Below are 16,564 nucleotides of genomic sequence, written 5' to 3' on the forward strand. Positions count from 1 at the left end.
GAAGGAGAAAGGAAGTGAGGGACAAGAAAAAAATAGAAGAAAAGAAATATAAACAAAACTTTTGTAAATAAGGGGGGGAAGGGGATAAAGGGAGAAGAGGGTAATAGGGAAGAAAACAGCAAGATATGTCATGTACAGGTATAAACTTCCTATGATGAATGTGATCATTATGTATACCTAAAGTGTGCCAATGCTACACACACACACACACACGCACGCACACGAGTTAGGAATCAGGCCCTCTGGAGGGCTAGCCAGGATAGCAGGGCATGGCGCCCTACTCTGTGCCAGATGTGGAGTAGTTTTCATATCTGTTTGCCTGTTTGTGTGATGTCGGTTCCTTTCCCTCTGAGTTAGTCAGCTTTCCATCACCTCAGCAAATTCCTGTGGTAACCTGTGCACAGAAAAGGGTTATGTTGGCTCCTGGTTTTAAGGGCTTTAGTCCATGGTTGGTTATTCCCTTTATTTAGAGGGAGGCAACGCTTCATGGCAGGACTGCATGGCCAGGCAAGACTCGCTTCTTAGCTGGGAAGAGAAAGAGAAGAGGAGACTGGGGTTCCACAGCCCCCTTTGAGGGCACAGCCACAGTGACCCCCTAATGAGGCCTCACCTCCTGAAGGCTTTGCCACCTCCCAGTGGTGCCATACTGGGGAGCAAGACTTTGCCATGCAAACTATTGCACCCTTTCAGTATTTATGGATTTATCTTTTTTTTTTTTTTAGGCTTTGTTCTTTGATTTTATTGTAGTTATAATGACATTGGTGGCATTTCATATGTCTGTCACTGCATGATTAGGTGCATTTTATTTATTTATTTGTTTGTTTGTTTTTTGGTTTTGTGAGACAGGGTCTCACTATGTAGTTCAGGTTGGCCTTGAACTTACTATATAACCCAGGCTGGCCTCAAACTCTTTGCAATCCCCCGGCCTGAGTCTTAACAAAGGTCCTACTTCCTTGTTTCCTATTATCTTTTTAAAAAATTTTTTATTTTAAAGAAAATAGTACAAAAAAAAAGAACAATAGCAAAATACAAACAAAACAAAGCAAGGACATTCAAAATGATACAGGGTTTCAAACCAAATGATAGAGATTAACAGTGGTTGTTATTATATTACATATTGTTATCTTCAACGAAGTTGCTCAGATTACCAGATAGAAGAATAGAAGATTGATCAAATCATTAAAGGGAATAAGAAAATAATAATTTAAAAGAACATTAGAGACAATACATAGACAGGATTGTAGGAATTCAACAATACAACCATTATACTGCAAATTGTCATCACATAAATTGCTTAGATTACCAGATACAAGCATGCAAAATTGGTAAAAATATTAAAAAAAAACTTTTAATCATTAACTGTTGCCCTCAACAAACCATCAGACACCATCAGTACAGTTATGCCACCAATCCATATATATACGTATATACATATATATACGTATATATATATGATGCCTTAGTACTTTCTTTTTCTTCTTTCCCTCATTATTTTTAAGGTTCCTCTTTGCAGGCATTAATCTTGTCATTATTTTAATATGTCTTTATCTCTGAGGGAATAATCATTTGTGACAATCTGTATTGATTACTTCTATTGCCACTTGGCATCTTCCCAAAGAAACAAGCACATACCATTATAGGAAATTCATACCAGAAATGAACTGGGTTTATATTCCTTAGAATAATTATTTACCTGACCTACCCTCTCAGAACTACCCTTTCACAACTGCTGAAATATATATACTTTACCAAAAGAGAGGTAAGGAAGACTCTGACAGGCACGTCAGTAACTGTTTTACTCTGTCGGCATTGTGGGATGCTGAGAACACACATTCTCCACAGTAGGACTCTGCTCATCTGTATGTACACACTGACAAAGGAGGCTGGGGAGATTTGAAGTCAGGCTTCCCGAGACATTTGCAGTCTTCTAGCATTTGCTGTAGTTTGTGTATGTATGTCACTGTGTGATCTGCAGTGTGTTATATCATGTGTAATTAAAGCTTTGGTAGTGGTGGAGAGGAGATAGGATGTTCCGATTTTAAATTGCTTATAAAATTACTTTGCCTACTTGAAATATGCTAGCCTTTATATTCATATTATATTGGACCTTTTAAAATATAGCTTTCCCCCTAAAACTTCTATGCTCTGGTGATTCATGTTCAATATGTTGTAATATTTGTTATTACTATATTTTTGAAGTAAATTAAGTATATATGTAAAGTCCATTGTTTCCTCTATCTGATCATTTCTGCTCCTTCTGTATCTTAGCTCCCTGGCTGAGAATTAAGTGTCTTGTCATTACAAATGTCTTGGTCAATCTGAAGCTCTTCTCTTTGTGGCCACTGCATTGACTGTGCACAGTGCAAAAGGGCGAGCTTTACGTGGGAACCCAGCTCTTCCTAAGTACTTTTCTTACTGCTTGGTAGTCAGTTCTTTTGGGCATTTTATGTTTTATGGTTGTTTCCAGCAACTGTTTCCTCTTGTTTCCTTTTACAATTCACTTCTATGTGATTGTATGTGAAATTCAGGTTGTGTCAGTTTTGTGTTATTGTAACAAAACACCTGATACAACCCACTTATAAAAAGAAAAGGGTTATCTTGGCACACAGTTTTGGAGGGCCTTGCTCATGATCAGTTGGCTCCATTGCCTTGGGCCTGTAGTGAGCAGCTCATCATGGCAGGGAGGGAATGCATAGGTGGAACGAACTGTTCACCTATGGGAAATGAAAAAGAGGAGGAGGAAGGGGTTACAGTCTCCCAGCCCCCCAAGGGTATGTTTCAATGACATAGGAGCTAGGCCCAGCTCTTAAAGGTTCTACCACTTCCCAGTAGCGCCATGGGCTGAGGAGCAAGCCTTAAACACTGGGCTTTGGACAACATTTACAACCTGAACGGGTAACTGAGCACTGAGAACTGGGCCACTGCTGTGTTCATGACTCTAAAGTCATCCCAGCTCTGTATGAATAGTGTGAATTTAGGAAGTGGAGCAAATTCAATGTCATGTGCCCTTTTCTTTTTCATCTCTTTTTAGTTGCTGCTTCAACTACCTGTGAGAAGTTAGAAAAAGCCAGGAATGAGTTGCAAATAGCATATGAAGCGTTTGTCCAGAAGTTAAACGAGCAGCACCAGACGGACCGAACGGAGCTGGAGAGTCGGCTTAAGGAATTCTACACGGGGGAGTGTGAAAAGCTGCAGAACATCTACATTGAAGAAGCAGAGAAGTATAAAGCTCAATTGCAAGAGCAGGTCTGTGCCTTAGAACAGGAACGTGTGCTCCGCCGTGGCTGCTTAATTCTGATTGCCGTTCACTTGTTTTGATGAGTTTTCTTTAGTCCTTCAGTTTAGTAGGTAGAAAAAGTTTTAGTAAAATTTTTTTCTTGTGGTCAAAATGATGTCCATATGTTGACCTGAAAAGAAGAGATAAAATTTAAGATTATCCTTAATGCCACTGTCCAGAAATAATGCCTTTGTTTTTGTTTTTGTTTTTTGGTTTTTTGGTTTTTCTCTGGTACCGGGAACCGAACTCACGACCTTGCGCTTGCCAGGCAGGCACTTTTGCCGCTGAGCTAAATCCCCAGCCCCCAGAAATAATGCCTTTGGAAGGATCATGGTAGCATGCTACTAAATCATTGGTTTGTGTTTCTTCTTTGTTTTTAAAAAAAAAAATGACACTTTTAAAATAACCCTTCTCCCACACACACTGACTTTTATGCTGTAAACTTTTAATATCCAAGCTTAATTTTTCATTTAGTGAAAATTTAGAGAGTGCCTACTATTTAGATACAGTGAGATCACGTTATACTACATGCGAAAGGGCAATGTGACAGGCATGGTGCGTACATAGCCCTGTTGCTGTGAAGCAGCCTCGCTCCTTGTGATGGACTCAGCATGCTGGCAGTGAACTCTGTAGACCATGTGCTCTGTGTTCCGGGGAGCACAGCATGGAGAGCGGGCAGTGGTCACTCCACTTTGGGCCGTGGTTTACATTGTTAGGTAGCCTGTGAACGCAAACGCACACTTATATGTAAAGTCTCCTAATGTTGCCGCTTGTTTATTCAACTTGGAACTTGCTTTTTCGGTAAACTTTTGTTTGTTTCTTATAGTTTGACAACTTAAATGCTGCCCATGAAACTTCTAAGTTGGAAACTGAAGCTAGCCACTCTGAGAAAATAGAACTGCTAAAGCAAGCGTATGAAACCTCCCTTTCAGGCAAGCATCCTTTCTTGCTATTTAAACATAAAATGATACAGTGGAAAAGCTTGATATTTTTTAAGATGGAAATGATTCATAACTTCTCCCTTCAGAGAATGCCCTGTGACATTTGTTTGGTGTGTTTGGGTTTCTTTCACATTGTTCATTGTTAATGGATGCCCTTTGCTGCCATGCAGTCAAATAATAGTTTATTGTAAGTGTAAGTCTTTTAGGAAAAAAAAAGATTTGAAAGGCCTTTTTGGTGGTGGTGGTGGTGGATGGTGGTTGCTATTTTAGGTTCCTGGGAAGTTGAAGATGTTAGTTTAAATCCTGATCACATAAAGGATCCACACCATGCACTCTTGCACACCAGCATTGCTGTGAAATAGAGACGGCACTTCTTGGATAAAGGACAAACCTTTGTTGTTATCTCACCTCTTATTACCAGAAAGGCTGAAGTGGAAGGAAAAAAACAAGAAGCTGGTCTGCCAGAACTTAGCAGTGCAGCTGTAGTCTTTATACTCAAGCAGCTGCATCTCACACAGAAGCACGTGGGTGTGTAGTAGGAACTAGCTACCTGACTAGCTATCAGATAGCTAACTAGCTATCTGATAAGTCTCAGGACTTATCAGAAGAACAGAGGTGTGTGATGTCACAGATCATGAGATATAAAAGTGACTGGCTGTTATGGTTGATACATCGTGTTAACTTGGACAGTCTAGAGATTTGGCCAAATAACTCAATAGTTCTACATCTTAGAGTAAAAAAGACATGCACTTACCCTTCTGAAATGTTGTTTACTGTGTCAATTTAAAAAGTTTAAGAAGTTAACTGTGTGACTCAGCAGAGAGCCATGGTGCTTACTTTATATTCATCCTGAGCCTATACAAAAAAAAAGACCACCCCCACCCACCCAGAGTGGGTAGGCTACATTTAAAAAAAAAAAAAAAATTAAAAAAAGACTGGCTGCTGGTTCTTTGGAGGAGCTCCAGTCTTCACCTTCAGCTTTATTGTTGTCTCCTGGTTTCTGGCGCAGACTGTTTGGCCACCTGGGACTCTTCAGCCTTCTGGCGTAGACTCTTTGACCTTTTTCATAGATTCTTGACCATTCTGTCATAGACCCATCAGCTTCCTGACGCAGACTTACACAAACACTACAGTGAGCTCCCAGCCTGGGGCTGGGCTCTTCAATCGCCAGCGTGCAGACATCCTCTGCACACCTCCTCATCCAACTCTGGCTGACCATGCTCGCTTCAGCAGCACATATACCAACTCTGTGGCTGACCATTACAAGCCAAACTTATAATTTCTTATACATTTGTATATCTTGTGTTATATCTGTTTCTCTAATAAATCCTAACTGATACACTGGCTGAAGGTACACATTTAGTAAACATTGTTTTTCCTTCTTCCTATTAGGCATGCACTTAATTTTAGACTTCTTTTCGGTTCAAGAAGTGAAATTGAAGAGTGTAGGGGCTCAGACCACACATCTGAGGCCAGTGTCTTGAGACCCTGACCTTCCTGCTGTTTTCTAACGGCTCTTGGCCTCTGTGGGTCTCAGGGTACCCAGTCACAAGACAGGAACCTACACCCTACCCACCACATAAGCCTATTCTGAGAAGAGATTGCTCAATTTATGTAGAAGTATCAGACAGATTGTAAAGTAACACAGCCATAACTTCATAACTAACTCCTACATGTATATCCTTCAGTACTTGTGGAATACAATGATCTCATTGAATAATATTGCCTTAAAAAATCCCTTCTTTCCAGAAATCAAGAAAAGCCATGAAATGGAAAAGAAATCACTTGAGACTTTACTTTATGAGAAGCAGGAATCATTAGAGGTGGGTGAATCTTAATACTATCCCCAAATAATCTTTCTTGTTGTCTGTGTGGTTTGGGTATATGTTTCTGTGTCTTTCTGGTCTGTCTCTGGTATTTTCCTGTTAACTTACATCCACATGTGTCCCTGTGTTTTAGAAACAAATCAGTGATCTGAAGAGTGAAAATGATACTTTAAATGAAAAGCTGAAATCGGAAGAACAAAAAAGAATATCAAGAGAGAAGGCAAATGTAGTAAGTTTTGTGCTCATCTATCACAGCTTATATTTTTCTTCTGCTTAGTTGCCTTTTAGGGTCTATTAAATGTTCTTCAGCCAGAGAAATAATATAGGTTTGAAGTTTTCCATCTGTGTGTGTGTGTGTGTGTGTGTGTGTGTGTGTTAAAGAGAGAAAACTAAAAATAAAACAGTTTCAAAACAGGTGAGTAGGAGAGTTGCAATAATTAATACATTGCATATTGTTGTCTTCATAGTGGTTATTCAGATATAGGCATGATATCTTGTCCAAAAAAATATTAGCACTAACCTTTCTTTTCAATGAACAAGAGAAACTAGCTGTATAACTATCTTAACTATCTTGTGCATACCTGTATTTTTTTCCTTTTCCATTCCTTCCTTTCCCCCTTCCCCCATCACTGTTTGTCTTCTCTTTTGAATAGTTCCTTCCCAATTCACAATATCTGTTGTACATTTTGGACCTTATTTACTTGTTCAGTTTCTCACATTAGGGAGACAATGCAATGTTCATATACATGGGTCTGATTTATTTCACTTATGAGTATGGTTGCGAGTTGCATCCATTTACCTATGTAAGTCTCCAGTTTATCCTTCATTATGGCTGAGTAGTACTGCATTATATATAAAAAAAAAAACACATCTTTTTTTTATCCATTCCTCGGTTGATGGGCATTTGGGTTGTTTCCAAGATTTAGCTATTCCAATTGTGCTACTATAAACATGGGTACACATATATCACTAAGGTATGATGTTTTTAATTCTTCTGGGAAAATACCCAGAAAGGGAATAGCTGATTTGAATGGGACCTCTAACCCTAGTCTTACGAGGAATCTCCACACTGATTTCCACAGTGGCTGCACAAGTCTACACTCCCACCAACAGTGAAGAAGGGCTCCTTTTTCCCCACAGCCCCTGCAGCATTTGTTATCAGTTGATTTTTTGGTGATAGCCATTCTTTCTTGGGTGAGATGGAATCTCAGTGTTGTTTTAATTTGCATCTCAAATGACCAAGAATGTTGAACATTTTTTCATGTATTTATTTGCCATTTTTGTCATCTGAGAAGTGTGTATTCATCTCAGATGCCCATGTTTGGATTGGGACTTGTTTTTTTGTGTGTTTACCTGGTTAAGACAACTTCTTTATTCACTGGTGTCTCTTCATATCATAAGAACTGACTTATAGATGAAATCCAATATATTTTTGTTGGTCTAAGTGAATACCTATAGGAAAATAAGAAAACTACCAATCTTTTATGCAAAGACCTTATTTTTGTAAGTAACCACTAAATTGTGATATAATATACATACCACAAGGTTCACTATTTTAAAATATACAGTTCAAGCCAGGTGGAACATGGGTATAATCCCAGTGTTCAGGAGGCTGAGGCAGGAGAATTGTCCTGAGTTCAAGACTAGCCTGGGCTACACAGTGTTCCAGGCCAGCCTAGACTACACTGCAAGACCCTGTCTCAAAAAAAAAAAAAAGGTATAATTCAGTGAGTTTTATTATATATATAAAGTTGTGGATTAGTTACCAGTATCTAATTCTAGAACATTTTTATCATCCTAAAAAGAAACCTCAATTCATTAGCATTTACTCCCCACCCCCAGTATCCCAGCACTAAACAACCACCTGTTTATATTTTCTCTCTGTGGGTTTGCTTATTGTAGACATTTCATGAAGATAATCATATAACACGTTGCCTTTTGTGATTGTCTCCTTCACTTAAGATAATGTTCTCAAGGTTCATATGGTGGCACATACCAGTACATCATCCCTCTTTGTGGATGACTACTGTGTCACCCTATGGGTAGCTGTCTCTTTGCAAAAGTACAGATTTTTCTTGTAAACTCAGATTTCACTTATGGCTTGTATTCTTATTCTTTTTTATTGGGGATGGTAAATTTCTTCCTGCTTACATCTTTAGGACCATCATTTTCATTCCATATATTTGTGCTATAGAACTGCAGAACCAAAGTTTTTTTGACACTTAAGATCTGTTGCCAGCTCTCTGATTTCTCTTGTGGAACTCTAGTGAGACCCTCTTCTGATAATCAGCTTGGACAGCCCTCTAGATATTTGATAAAACTAGCTGAGATCATGTTCAAGGAAATTTCAAGATTCTTTATTCTGGAAGAATCTTAGCAAAAGCCAGTGATTTACAAAGAAACCTGGACTTACATGCAAAGCATAGACCTCACTAAGGTTTCAGGGAATAGGTTTTAAAGAGCTTCCTGGAACACAGGTTCTTCTACTGTAGCCAGTTTTGAAATGCTAAAGAGGAAATAGATAGAAGGGGGCAGTAATAGCCAGTGCCCTGCCCACCTCAGTGTCACAGGTTGTAAAAAAGAGCACAAAGGAGTGAGAACAGAAAGAGGCAGACAGAGCAGTAAGATGTAGAGAAAGTGCAGATTGTAAGTGCTCTTTTTAAAAAATGGACAGGGAATTATGTAGTTTCCCTCCAATCAAAAGTAAGGTTTGTTATTTTCTGTACATCATACGTAAAAATATTATATAAAATTTTTGTAAAGCATAGACATGACACTCTGAATGTTAGCCCCTGTGCTGGCCCTTTCTAGCTCTGGAACCTTTCCTGAGTAACCATTTAAATTGTAGAGCATGATTCATCTTTTTTTAAGTAAAGGGATTTGGATTCTCCCAAAGAATTGCTCCAAAATGGAATCCACTACCCCAAAGGGTAGTTTTGATATCCACAACACTGAATCTTATCTAAGAAATTCCCTCCTTAAACAGTTTACCAATAGGTCACATACTGTTAATTTGTATCATAATTTTGGATGGTTCAGTTGAATTTCCATCCATTAAGTGAGGAGCGAGGTGCACATCTCTCTTCACAAGAGTTCACTTGGGAAAGAGTCACAGCACAGTATGTGCTGCATGACATAGAACACTGTCCTTTTATGCTGGGGTTTCACAATATGAAATGATAGTGTTATGACTGCCGTAGTAATATGGCCGGGTCAGTATAGTGCCAACATGAAAACAAATCAGACTCAAGACCTGATCAGTATTTTGGTTGTTTCTGAGAGAGCTCTGTAAGTGTAGTGCTGTTCTCTTTCTGATCAGGTACTGGCCTTGCTTAAAGAGAGCTGTTGCTCCCCTTTGTCCCCACAGACACCTCAGGAAGGCCCCGTCTCCAGAGCTCCCTTCTTGCAGTGTAAGCAGTGGCTTCCCTATTGTTCCTAGTAACATATTTGATGCAACAAATGTTTTTCCGTATTACTGACATGTTATGAGTGATATTTTTATTTTCATATTATGACCAAATTATTTCAGATTATAATGGTCTTAGCTTTTCTTTCTCACCTCTTTCTTTGAAATTACTGTTAAGAGGAAGGAAGTTCCTTGCTACTTGTCTAATGTCTAAATCCAACCAGAAATTCTTTATAGTAAGTGTTAGGACTGTGTGTTTTGTGAAATAAGCCTTAGCCATGTCTTACTGTGTTTTTTCCAGAAAAACCCTCAGCTCATGTATCTGGAACAAGAGCTGGAAAGCCTGAAGGCCGTGCTAGAGATCAAGAATGAGAAACTGCACCAGCAGGATGTCAAGTTAATGAAAATGGAAAAGCTGGTATGTCTCCTTCGGGGCAGGGCACCGAGGGCCTCACCACGGGCTGGCACTTGGGAAATGGGGACTGAGTGTGGAGATTAGAACTGGAGACTCGAGTGAGCTGCCACTTAGAGAAACTTAAAGTCATGCAAAGGTAAAAGGTACATTTTCTTTCCAAGTTTGTTCAAAGCTAATTTACTGTGGCCTTCTGGAACATTTATTTTTCAAGGACCATGTTAAAACATCATTCAGTTCAGTTCTTGGGCAAAGTATAACAAACATCAGCTCATGTTCAGTGGTATATGAATCTTTACCTGTATAAGAACAAAAATTTAAATAACGCCAATACTTTAATATACCACCAACTCTGGGGGCAGGTTTCTTATGTCCAGAAAAGTTGGATATATAGATTAATCCCACTGGAGCAACAGAATCTGTCTAAATCCTCATCTTTCTTCCAGTAAATTAAAACATAAAATAATTATGCTTTAATAATATTAATCCAGTTGGACAAATAGCAAGCATTATGAAAAATATGAATAAAATTTAATTCACAGCCTGAAGAACAGAGAACTGAAATGTGTGTGTGATAAGTCTACCCAGCACCATGTGTTTAAGGAGCTTGCTGAGTGTCCATTGTCAGTCTTGGCTTGGCCTTGACATATAGCTGCTGCTAGCCAGGACTCGAACCAAGTTGGCAGGGGGGGCAGCGCAGTTTAAGTGATCTCAGACGTTGCTGTACCTTGCCCCTGACTGTGCCAGTCACCTACCACTACTTGCCCTTGATCCCCCAGGTTTCGGTGACTCAGAATAAATTACTCTTTCAAACTCAGAACAATCCTGAACAATAGGGGCCCTGGAGGTCCCTCTTGTCTGATTTTTTTGTTCGTTTGAAGTTTGAAGATTTAGCCGGGCATGGTGGCACACGCCTGTAATCTCAGCATTTGGGAGGCTGAGGCAGGCGTATTATTGAGAGTTTGAGACCAGCCTGGGCTACAAAGTGAGCTCAAGGCCAGCCTGAACTGCACAGTGAGACCCTGTCTCAAACAGCCAAAAAATAAATAATAAAGTTTGAGGATTTGATTTAGTTTGGTTTGGTTTTCTTCTAGAGACTGTGACTTGTCTTTGGAGGGAGGTAATAGCGAGTTCGCTATGTGTGCACTTGTATGTGAACACTTCATATCATCAGGAAATCTTACTTCTGCTTTAAGGACTGCAAGGAACTCATGGTTGTTAACAGGCCCAACCTAGTGACACACCCGTTGCTGCCAAAGGTCACCCTGTCAGACAGGTGCGATGGCTCTGCTAATCAGGCAGGCAGTGATGACTCAGATCATCCTGTTAATAATTTGTTACCCCTTATGCCAGTGATGTATCAGAACTTTCCAGAAGATGGTATGCAATAGAACAGGCTCTGTTGTGGAAGTCAGAGCATGTTTTAATTTTTTGTTGATCCGTAGTATTTCTGTTTCTTGTCAAACCCAAGAGGTATTTTGTTAACATCAATTGGCATCCCGTTGTTATATGTGCTGTGTATACATATACACAAGACTGTGTTGCTGGCTGACAAACACCATGCTGAGCTGAGCATGGTGCTGCACACCTGCTATTCCAGCACTTGGAAGGCTGAGGCAGGAGGATCACCGTGAGTGTGAGGCCAGTCGGGGCTACATAGAGACCCTGTCTCAAAAACAAACAAAAAGAACGTGTTGCCATGATGATAGCAACATCCACTGTTACCTTACTTATGTGTAAGAGCTGGGTCTTTGAAAAAGCCTATGAGGTTGTCTAAGGAAGAAATCATGCTGTGAATATGAAAACTAGCTCTGCCAATAATTAGCACTGATATTTTCATTTCCCTCTTCTTAATGTGAAAGACTGGATCCAATAGTATTACCTCCTACTCTGTAATCCCAGGTCCTCCCACCTCATATTTCTAGCTTTAATTCCTTTGTAGTTACTGAGTATTTCATAGTCTCTTTTTCTAATATTCTAGACTTGTTTTTCTGCAAAGCCATTTCATCTGAATGGCCTTCCCTGAGCATTTTGTGGATACTAGGATGTCTTCAAAATAATAGAGAATAAACTAGGCACTTTAATCAGAGTAGTCATCACAATACTGCAACGACAGCACCTTAGGATTAGTTGTGACCAAGCTGCAGTGTTGCCTCTTAAGTAATAAATCGTACTTTTAGAAAGTGAGCTGGGATGGAATCAGCTCTCTATTGTGTCAGTGATTAAATATCTTCAGGGATCTTATCCTTAGCCTCTCAGCCGATCGGACTGCTCCCCTTGAAAGTGGAGTGTGGGCAGAACAGAGGTATTTTGCCCTGGGCAGAGGAGAGAAGCCTTCTGTAGTGTTCCTTCTTCCACTCCATGCTCTGTGGAACTTTGTTGCATTGTACCTTTGTGTGGCTGCTGAGAGTTAATACTTAAAACCAACCCTGAAATCTGAGATGTATTTAAGGCCTTACTAAATGTGGCTAAGAAATATAAACTGTTGGCCTGCAAGTTTTCATGTGAGTTGTTGTTTACTGGGGTTTATTTTTCCCCGAAAAACCTCACCACAGGAAAATGTCGTATCTGTGAGAAACACAGGCTCTCAGCGGCAGTATGTGCTGGGCCACCGTATCAGAGAACAGGCCCAGTGCCTGGGGTCACCTGGGCCAGGGCACCAGTTCTCAGGGAGGGTTCTAAACATGTGACCTGGGCAGGTCTATTTTAAGCACTTGGCATACTTTTTAAAAATACATAGTATCTGCATGCTCTATTTTGCTCCTTTAGAGTGTTTTTGGCTGAATGTTAAGATCTAAATACCTCAGTGTGCTTTTAAATTTCCTAAATAAATCTCTCCAAAGTGTGCTTTTGTCAAGAATATGTCTTAAGAAATAAAGGAATTGTATTGTTCTACTGTATAATAGAGGTCGGAATTCTTCTTTATGAAGGTGGACAACAACACAGCGCTCGTTGACAAATTGAAGCGATTCCAGCAGGAGAACGAGGAGTTAAAAGCTCGGATGGACAAGCACATGGCAATTTCAAGGTAAAAATAAACCAGTCCCATTTTCCTGATGGCCCACCATCCTTGAACATGTCAGTTTCAGACCACACTCCACCAGGCACCTCCTGGAAACATAATCGGAGTGAGTGGTTAAAAAAAGTACTAACTTCTAAAATATGAAAAATGGGATGATATCTGCTCATGCTCTTACCAGAGTGGCCTGGATACATGAGGAAACCTTCTCCCAGAGTCCGTGGCATAGGAGCAACACAAACCAGAAAACATCCTGGCCTGGGGGTGCGGCTCAGACAGCACTTGCCTCACACACACAGGGCCTTGGGGTTTATCCCCAGCACCAATGAATGTCTTTTTAAAATGAAAGCAGCCCCAAATATAAGACAGTCACAGAACATGTGGCAGACCTGTGAGAGTCATACAGACGCTACAGATTGCCCCAGAGGTGCAGGGTTTCTCTCTCTCTCTCTCTCTCTTGCTCAGGCTTATGCCTCAAATATTTGGGGTTAGTATCTCGTTGGGTTCCGCCAGCTTTAATACTGGTGAACCTCTGCAGGATTCTATTTTCTCCCAAAGTTTTTGGACTTTCAAATTTAAAATGGTAAAGTTTTTCAAGTTAGTTTTTGACTTAAACTCACAAGGTTTCTGGATCTCTCTTGTGCTCAAGGCAACTTTCCACGGAGCAGGCTGTGCTGCAGGAGTCGCTGGAGAAGGAGTCAAAGGTCAACAAGCGACTCTCTATGGAGAATGAGGAGCTGCTGTGGAAGCTGCACAATGGGGACCTGTGCAGCCCCAAGAGGTCGCCCACGTCCTCAGCCGTCCCCTTTCAGTCACCCAGGAACTCGGGCTCCTTCCCCAGCCCTAGTGTCTCACCCAGATGACGCTTCCTGGAAGCCGTGAGACTCTGAGGGCAGCTGGGCGCAGCTCTGCAGACCGGGCCTAACAGTTATCATGGGAGCAGGAGCTACGTTAGCTTGCGCGGGATTTCTGCAGGATAACTGGAAAGCAGCAGCCACCAAAACCGGCTGCTTAGGAGACTGGAACTCTGGAGGAAGACTTTTGACTTGGTCCAAAAGATCCCTCTAAAAAAGAGTTCAGAATTGACATGGAACTTGTTGCACAAAGCACTTAAGGAATGAGAGAATCTTGTTCATTGCCTTTTTCACCTAAGCTTAAGGGGAAAAACTCTCAGGGCCCTATTAAGATAAAGATTTATAGCCTTTATAACATTCTTCACCACAGACACCTTCTTGTGATTTTTGTTTTGATCTGACTATGGGTGGGGTGCATGAATGGCGTGGATGTGAGGCGGTGTCATATGTCTCGAGCAGCCTTCTTTACCGCAGGATGAAAGTCCAAAGCTCAGTATAGCTGGGTGGATACTAAACCAGAGCACAGTCAGTGTGCACACTGCTCCAGAAGCCATAGAAGAAAAAGCAGCAGTTGCTTGAATTATAATTCTCTACCACCAGCGCTACTCAGCTCTGTGACATAGTGGAGAGGGTCTGATAAGAGCAGCTTTGACTTGTCAATGTCGATATATTTTCTATATCTTTTTGGAGTAACTTGTTGGGAGCTTTTCAGTGTTCACCCTCATCAGTTTAAACTAGCTACACTTTCTGTGGGTTACATAACCCTGACACTATATACTAAGATCCATTAGCTGAGGCTCTGAGGAAATATAGAACCCTAATATTTTTTAAAAATCTGTATAAAGAAAAGGGGCAGTGCCAGTGGATTGTTCTGCCTTATTTTTCACCTTGAGCTAAACTGTCCTTACAGATTTAAGTGCTTATCTTTTCTCCCATTATCCTTATTTCTCCCTCTCCTTTCTCTACTATCCAGAGCCACAAAACCTTCTACCTCCTATCTATGCCTCTCCAGAGCTAGTTTACTTACAAGGTGCTGAACTCATTTTCCAAATAAACTAAGGCCTGGATCTGATACACAAATTTTGGAAACCCTTACATAAAATAATGAGAAAGAGGAAGTTATTGGCTAGAACTAAGAAAGATAGGATTCAGCACTTACTGATAAGTAGAAGCACCTCGATTGAGCCAATAATGCTGTGTTTAATAGAATAACATAGCCTGGGAAGATGGTGCTAGTACCCTTTGAATACTCCTTTCTTTAGAAAAGAATAGCAGAATAGCCATCAGACAAGTAGGAAATGTGGCTTGACAACTCTCCAAGTTACATTTGAACTTCTTTCAGAATTTCCCTTATCACCACCCCCAGTTTAAAACTCTGTGGAAGCTAGGAGGACAGCTGTGGCTTTTCCTCCCCTCCTTGCATGTGTCAGTCTTGTGATGTCAGTATTTACTAATCTCCACTGGATGGCTGTGCAAATAGCCCGTATAGTAAGAACAGATTAGGAAACTAGATGTGGGTATTTGAGTCATCAGCTACGTGTACATTACATAGCCAACTGATACTCATCATGCATGTTTATTAGTGATTGTGTTGGGTGTCTTTAACCTCCGGTAGTTTATTACATATGTAACCTTCGATGTTCACTTCTGATAAGTGGGGACATAGATTCACTGTCAGCTCCTGGAACATCTCTGCTCTCACTTCTATGTTGTTCTCCGTGACATTAGCCAAAGTTGGGTTTGCCATTCATCCCCTATGCATGGTAATCTCATGCTATTCCCTGCTCTTCTCCATACCATTTAGGTGTCTGGGAAATCAACCTTACAGCAAGTAGTAAAAATGTCCTCAGAGGATGGGAGACAGCAAAAAAGATAGGGAACACAATAGAGAATTTTTGAGATTTGTTTAAACCAAATGTTTCACGCGGGATGCAAAATGTTGGCACGTCCTAAAAATATAGATGTGTAAACAGTGGTAGCTGTGCTGTTCATAGTGATGGAAAGTGTATTTTATTTTGATCAAATAAATAATGCTGGAATATTCAATGTAAGGATTGTAGCCTCTGACCTGTTTCACTTTTCAAAGTGTCACTCAGTGTATGGCCGCATAGTTAAGATCATGTCTAAGTCATTTCACAGGAATTTCCAGTGGAAACCACAGGATTTGTCATGGGCTGAAATCTGGCTCCCAGAGCTAGCGTTGGAGCTGAGCTTTTTAAAATTTAAAGATGTGTATTTGAGAAATAAATTTTGGCTGGTTTTAAGAAACTACTGTCTAAATACTTTTGAAGATGAATCTAAACAATGTTAAATATTCCTTGGCTATCATGACTCTTCATGGTGGCCCATGCTGTGTCTTCTAGACCAGGATATACTTTTATTTTTGCTCTTTCTCTCTTTTCCTCTTTTGTCTGGCCCAAGTTCACTCTGCAGAGCCTGTTTTTCCCATACTGCTTCATCCTTTTCAAATAAATTTTTGACACTGTTAAAAAAAGTTAAATATTTCTTAATTTGTGTATCTATTTTATGTTAAGAGTTAAACTTCTAAAAACACATGTTCTAATTCTTATTGAATAGTCTAATCTAAAATTAGGACTCTAGAGTGCATACAAAGAATTCAGTATGTCTGATTTTTTTGATACCTTTGTAAAAGAACTCACATTAGCTTTAAAGCTGCTACTGACAAAAAGTGATATGTCTAAGAATTTGAATCTTAAGTCACTACTTGTAGATAAGTAGCTGAACTATGTATTAGTACATTGTAAAAATCTGATGTAGTGGGATTCTTATATCAAAGAGAACCCTATACATTGACTGAAGTGTTGCTGC

General features: G+C 40.1%; 1 protein-coding gene across 8 annotated transcripts in view; it reads left to right on the forward strand.

The window, feature by feature from the left end:
* Mtus1 (microtubule associated tumor suppressor 1) overlaps nt 1–16,003 on the forward strand; it is a 173,183-nt gene extending 157,180 nt beyond the window's left edge. For all 8 annotated transcript variants that reach the window (XM_013508602.1, XM_005412200.2, XM_013508603.1 and 5 more), the window contains 7 exons: nt 3,032–3,246; nt 4,104–4,209; nt 5,968–6,041; nt 6,178–6,273; nt 9,752–9,868; nt 12,793–12,890; nt 13,531–16,003. In XM_013508602.1, the coding sequence (XP_013364056.1) occupies nt 3,032–3,246; nt 4,104–4,209; nt 5,968–6,041; nt 6,178–6,273; nt 9,752–9,868; nt 12,793–12,890; nt 13,531–13,744 (920 nt within the window). In that variant the 3' untranslated portion in view covers nt 13,745–16,003. The remainder of the gene's footprint in view (nt 1–3,031; nt 3,247–4,103; nt 4,210–5,967; nt 6,042–6,177; nt 6,274–9,751; nt 9,869–12,792; nt 12,891–13,530) is intronic.
* The last annotated feature ends 561 nt before the right edge of the window (nt 16,004–16,564 follow it).

Source organism: Chinchilla lanigera, unplaced genomic scaffold (assembly GCF_000276665.1).
Source record: "Chinchilla lanigera isolate Chin_1 unplaced genomic scaffold, ChiLan1.0 scaffold00151, whole genome shotgun sequence".
Classification (NCBI taxonomy): domain Eukaryota; kingdom Metazoa; phylum Chordata; class Mammalia; order Rodentia; family Chinchillidae; genus Chinchilla; species Chinchilla lanigera.